Genomic DNA, 4,905 nt, shown 5'->3' on the forward strand with positions numbered 1-4,905 from the left:
TATATTATTATATATACAAACATATACAATTGTAAAAATATAATTTTATGTGTGTACATAGCTGTGTGTACATGTACATATGCATGTGTATATAATAATATATATTTTTAATATGTATCTCTCAACAAACTGTGGAGGGTCTTATTTGCAAAAGAACAGTGCACCAAGGAGCCAAAATTCTTCCCTGTGATTTACAGAACAGTGTAAAAGAAGTGCCAAAAGGCAAATTTCACTTTTAGGTGACTCTGGTGGTATTTGCCCAGGTGCAGGCAAGAAATTATGTGCTGGAGCTCAGGGATGGGAAACAAAGCACAGAATAAACTGGTGGATTCTGGGCAGTGCTTGGCGGGGCTGTGCCATGCGCCAGCAGTGCTAGAGACAGCGCTGATGGGTTTTGCTGACTGCTGCTGGCCTGGAGATGCTGCAGTTAGAAGTCAGCCTGAGCTAGAAACAAGGCAGTTGTTCCCAGGAGGGGCTGAGGTTTACAGAGCCAGTGGTAGGACAACTCTGTCTTGTGGGGAGGTGCTGCTCTCCAGTCCCTTCGTGCTCCTCTGACCACGCTTGTCACCTCCCTCCCTGCACAGGTCCGGCTGAAGATGCTCTATGCTGCCACCAGAGCGACAGTGAAGAAGGAGTTTGGCGGGGGGCACATAAAGGATGAGATGTTTGGAACGGTGAAGGTATGGTGATGGTTCCTGGGTAGCCTTTTGGGTTCAACGCTGAGCTTTGGCAGCCTATTCCAGGCTCGGTGCTGAAGCTGGGTGTGATGCGTATGCTGGCATTTTGTCAGGAGAACAGCACCAAGGTTTGTTCCCCACTGTCCTGGGTGGCTGTTACCACTTTCTCCTGCCTGCACGGCTGTGGTCCATGGTGGAGACTATGGAAGAGGTGGGAGGAAGGCTTCTAGGAGCTCCTGAGCTTTATGCCAAGTGGGAAAAGAAGTGCCAGGGGGTGGCAGTGTCACTCCAGCAGCGAGAGCTTTATTCGGCTGCCCTGGGGGGGCTTTCTCCTTATCTTCTGACACAGCCATGGGTGTCTGGGGAAGGGGCAGGGTGGTCTGAACAGGCATGGGTGGCCGTGGGCACTGTTTAAATTAAATTTAAAGCATGGGATTTGCATGGAGGCATCCAAGAGCACTGCTCGAGTTGATCCTTTTGGTAAGGAGAGAGCCCAAGACCCACTAGGTTGCTCAGATGCAGCTTCAAGGCTGGGGGTGCATCCAGCCCTGCAGCAATAACCACCCCTGACACTTCCCCTGTCCCTCTGCCTGCAGGAGGACGTGTCCCTGAGTGGTTACCAAAAGCACGTGTCGTCCTGCTCTGCCCCAGCCCCGCTGACCGCAGCCGAGCAGGAGCTCCAGCAGATCCGCATCAATGAGGTGGGTGTCTGCTTGCCCAGGGAGAAGGAGACTGAGACCCTCAGAGCACACAGGGATGTGGAATACAGGGAGCAAGCATCTGAGCATCCCGTGGTGGCTCATTTGTACTGTGCTCTCTTGTACCTCTGCAGTTTAACCGATTCCTGCCCTTGCTGAGTGGACCGAGCATCCTCATAGTCAAATTGGTGACATAAAGAGGAATTTACAGACTGATTTTTTTTCCACTTGCTAGGACATGAGCTCAGGGCTCTGTCTTGCTCACTGTAATCGGCACTCAGAACATGATCTGAGGCTGAAAGCAGGCAGCAGTCTCTAACCTCTAGGTGCTGGGGCAAAAGCCAGAGCTGAGTTTGAAGTTGTGGGGGAGACAGGAAGAATTCAGGCTTATCTTTGGGCTGCACAGCATCCTTTCCCATGCTCTTTCTCTATGGCTATAAAAATGAGGGATGCTGTCCCAGGAAATACAGATCTTAGCTAAATTTGGGGGCTTATGCACTGGAAAAGGATGTGGAAGTGACATAGGGTTGGGTTGGGGGCAGACAAGGCTGTAACAGCATTGTCTCTCCAGTGGCATCGCGTGGCACTTGTGGTGCTGTGAAAGACAAGGCAGGGAAAGGCATCCTACTTGCTAGTTGGAAAAACCACCCGGAAGTAGTATTTGTTGGGGTGGCGGGATTTCACTTAGATGCTGTGGAAAGCCTTCCTCTCTAGAGGAGCATCCTTCACTCTTCTACCTTTGCTGGGGCTGTGAGGCTCATGGGTGGTCAGTTGAGGGGTATTTGGGAGATGCTACCAAGGGGTGGTCTCCACTGAGTGGGTCTTAGCATAGATATCCCAGCTCCCAGCCTGGAGGGGATTGATTTGTGCTGGAGGATCCAATCTGGTGCCCATGCTTGGGGAAGAGACAGATGCTGATGGTGGCCCTGCAGCTTGTTTGCCATCTTTGGGCATCTGTGCCATTGCCTTGGCTGGCCACTGCTGTAGGATTAAGTAGTTTTGGAGGGGTTTTTTGGCTGTGTCTTGCAGGGTCATACGGCCTACATATGTGGTTGTGGTGCTTGTTTCTTAGTTGATCTACCATGCTCTGCTTCCCACTACTTGCCTTTCCAAGTTGAGATGCAGCTCCTGGGTGAAAGTGCTGCTGCCATTTGGTTTCACTGGGCCACAGGGCCACCGGAGAGAAAAATGGGTGGATTTTTGCCTGTGGATGTATAGATGGGAAGCAGCCAAGCAGTGGGTGTGCTAAAGGATCTCCGTATTGGTGCAGGGACAGCACCTGAGCACAGAGCAGGAGGCGATGGGAGCTCAGTGCCATGCTCACCTCTCCAGGGGGGAAACTCATGGCTTTGAGTAAGTGCAGCTTCAAGTGAGTTTCTGGAGCCATGCAAGGTGGCTGTATAGGAGGAGCTCCCTGAACACCCTGTTCAGTACAGCAGTGCCCCCAGTCTGCACATTGCCTGCAGGCTCACAGCGTCCTTCCACATTGTGCACAGGCTGCGAGGTCCTTGCACACATGTGCATGTTGCAGTTTCATTTGGAGGAGCAGACCCAGGGTGTGGGAGCCAGCAGTGAGGGCTGACAGCGGCCTGGGAAGCAGTCCCCATGCAAGACCTGACCTCAGTACTTCCACATATCTGCCCATGCCCCTGCTGGCAGTTCAGGACCCTTTGCATCCCCTTGGGTTCAACGAGTCTGTTAGGATTTGGGAAGTGACACAAGGGACATGGTGTCTTTAAAAGCCACCAGCTCACAAGAGCTTGCTGTGCCCCTCACCTGGAGCAGCTGGTGGTGGTGCAGCTCTGCTCTCCTCTAATGTTGTTGATGCACAAGCCTCTGAGATGCTGACCAGGTTTGCATCCTTCACCATGAAGGTGACTGAGTTTCTAGGCTGGCAGAAGCTCCCTTGGGATCCTCCTCAACCACCAGATGAGTGGGGAGAAGGGGCATTAGGGGAAGAGCAGTAATAAAGCAGGAGCAGGGAGGTGGTGGCTGCATGGCAGCAGCTTCAGGGCTGGCAGAGCAGCCTTTTACACTGATATAGGAAGGACTCAGGTTTGTACATCGCCTGGGAGGGTGCTCAGCCTTTGGTAAAGCAAGTTTTAGGCTGCATGAGCCAAGCTTCCCCTGTGGTTTGATGGATGGGCAGAGGCAATGTCGTGAGCTACCCTCCTGCTTGATCACTGGGTGGGAGCTCACAAAAATTTGCCATTTGCTTTAAATATATATATGTATGTATGTATGCATGTATTTTAAATAGCTGGAAAATGCGCCGCCAGCTTTATTGAGCTGGAAGTTGTCAGCAGACTGTGGGCTAGGAAATGGCTTTGAATTTGGCATTGAGCTCCCTTAACACCCACGAGTGGGAAGTCTTTCTAGAAGCATCACAGGCTCAGAAACACAGAGGGGAGCCAGTGGAGGAGAGGAAGGTGGCTTTGGAGCTGGGGATTGAGGCAGAAGAATCAAGAGGAACTAAAGGTGGCTGTGCCATTGCAGCATGTAAGGGGGTGTCATTCATACCTGCTTCACAGTGTTGGTGGTGGGTAGAGCAGAGGCTTTGCCAGAACCCCACCATGAAGGTTTCGTCATAAGATAGAAATGCTCATTAGCCAAGGTCAGCACCATGCCAGCAATGAGGAAAGAGGAAACTTAACCTAAAGAAAAGGAGATAAAATACCCCCCCAAGCCGAGCCTACTGCCAGCAGGGCTGGGGTGAGGCACGTGCTCAGCAATCCCATGCATGGGCTGTCCCCTGTGTTTCAGTGGGCCTTGAAACTTGCTAGGAAAAGTTTCCACATCTTGGGATTTTTGGACTTCTGTGTGTTTCATGTTGCAGCTTGAAATCTCTCCAGTCCCGCTGTAACCCTCCCAGCCTCATTTTTACTTTAGGGGAGAAAGATGAGGATCTGCAGGCATTGGCAGTGGTAGTGTCCTTGCACTGCACCTCTCCACAGCATAGGACCGGGAGAGCTTGTCTATGTCCTCTGAACCCCTGTACACTTGCCCTCAGGCCCTAGCTAGTGCCATGGCATCTGAGGGCTGATGGTAGGACAGAGCTTGGGGGTCAGCCAGACCTCCTGCCCGCCTGGCACCACACAACCATCGAGCAATTGTTTCCCAAGAGCTGCGCAATCACACCCTGTTCATCCTCCAGGATGCTTGGCATGGATAGAGGCTTGGCCATTTTTCCCCCTCCAAACTTTAGTATATGCTTTTCAGCAGAAGATGGCCCAAAATCTATTGCTGCAACTGCAGAACCTCCTCCAGACCCTGGGTTGGGGTCACCCTGGTTGGGGAGCCAGCAGTTGATGGGGCACAGACATGGGAACATCACTGGAGATGCTGTGTGCAGGGCTGCCAGGGCCTGGGCCCGGAGCTCTCTGTCCTGCTCCTGCCCAGTCCTGATGTCTGCCCTGTAATTTTTTGCTGCTGTTCCTGCCTGCTCTGCCAGGACCCACCTTCCCTGGCCTCCAGCAGAGTGATGGTACACCTCCATCCTCCTGGCATTCATGTGTGTAACCCAACCCTCC

At 52.3% G+C, this 4,905-nt stretch overlaps 1 protein-coding gene across 1 annotated transcript in view; it reads left to right on the forward strand.

The window, feature by feature from the left end:
- Positions 1-584: 584 nt before the first annotated feature.
- Positions 585-4,905, forward strand: part of TWF2 (twinfilin actin-binding protein 2) — a gene marked incomplete at its 5' end in the record, with an annotated part of 6,891 nt that continues 2,570 nt past the window's right edge. Inside the window, 2 exons of the mRNA XM_010020159.1 lie at positions 585-680; positions 1,274-1,378. Of these exons, the coding sequence (XP_010018461.1) occupies positions 585-680; positions 1,274-1,378 (201 nt within the window). The remainder of the gene's footprint in view (positions 681-1,273; positions 1,379-4,905) is intronic.

The sequence above is a fragment of the Nestor notabilis genome, unplaced genomic scaffold, assembly GCF_000696875.1.
Source record: "Nestor notabilis isolate BGI_N333 unplaced genomic scaffold, ASM69687v1 scaffold25778, whole genome shotgun sequence".
Taxonomy (NCBI): domain Eukaryota; kingdom Metazoa; phylum Chordata; class Aves; order Psittaciformes; family Psittacidae; genus Nestor; species Nestor notabilis.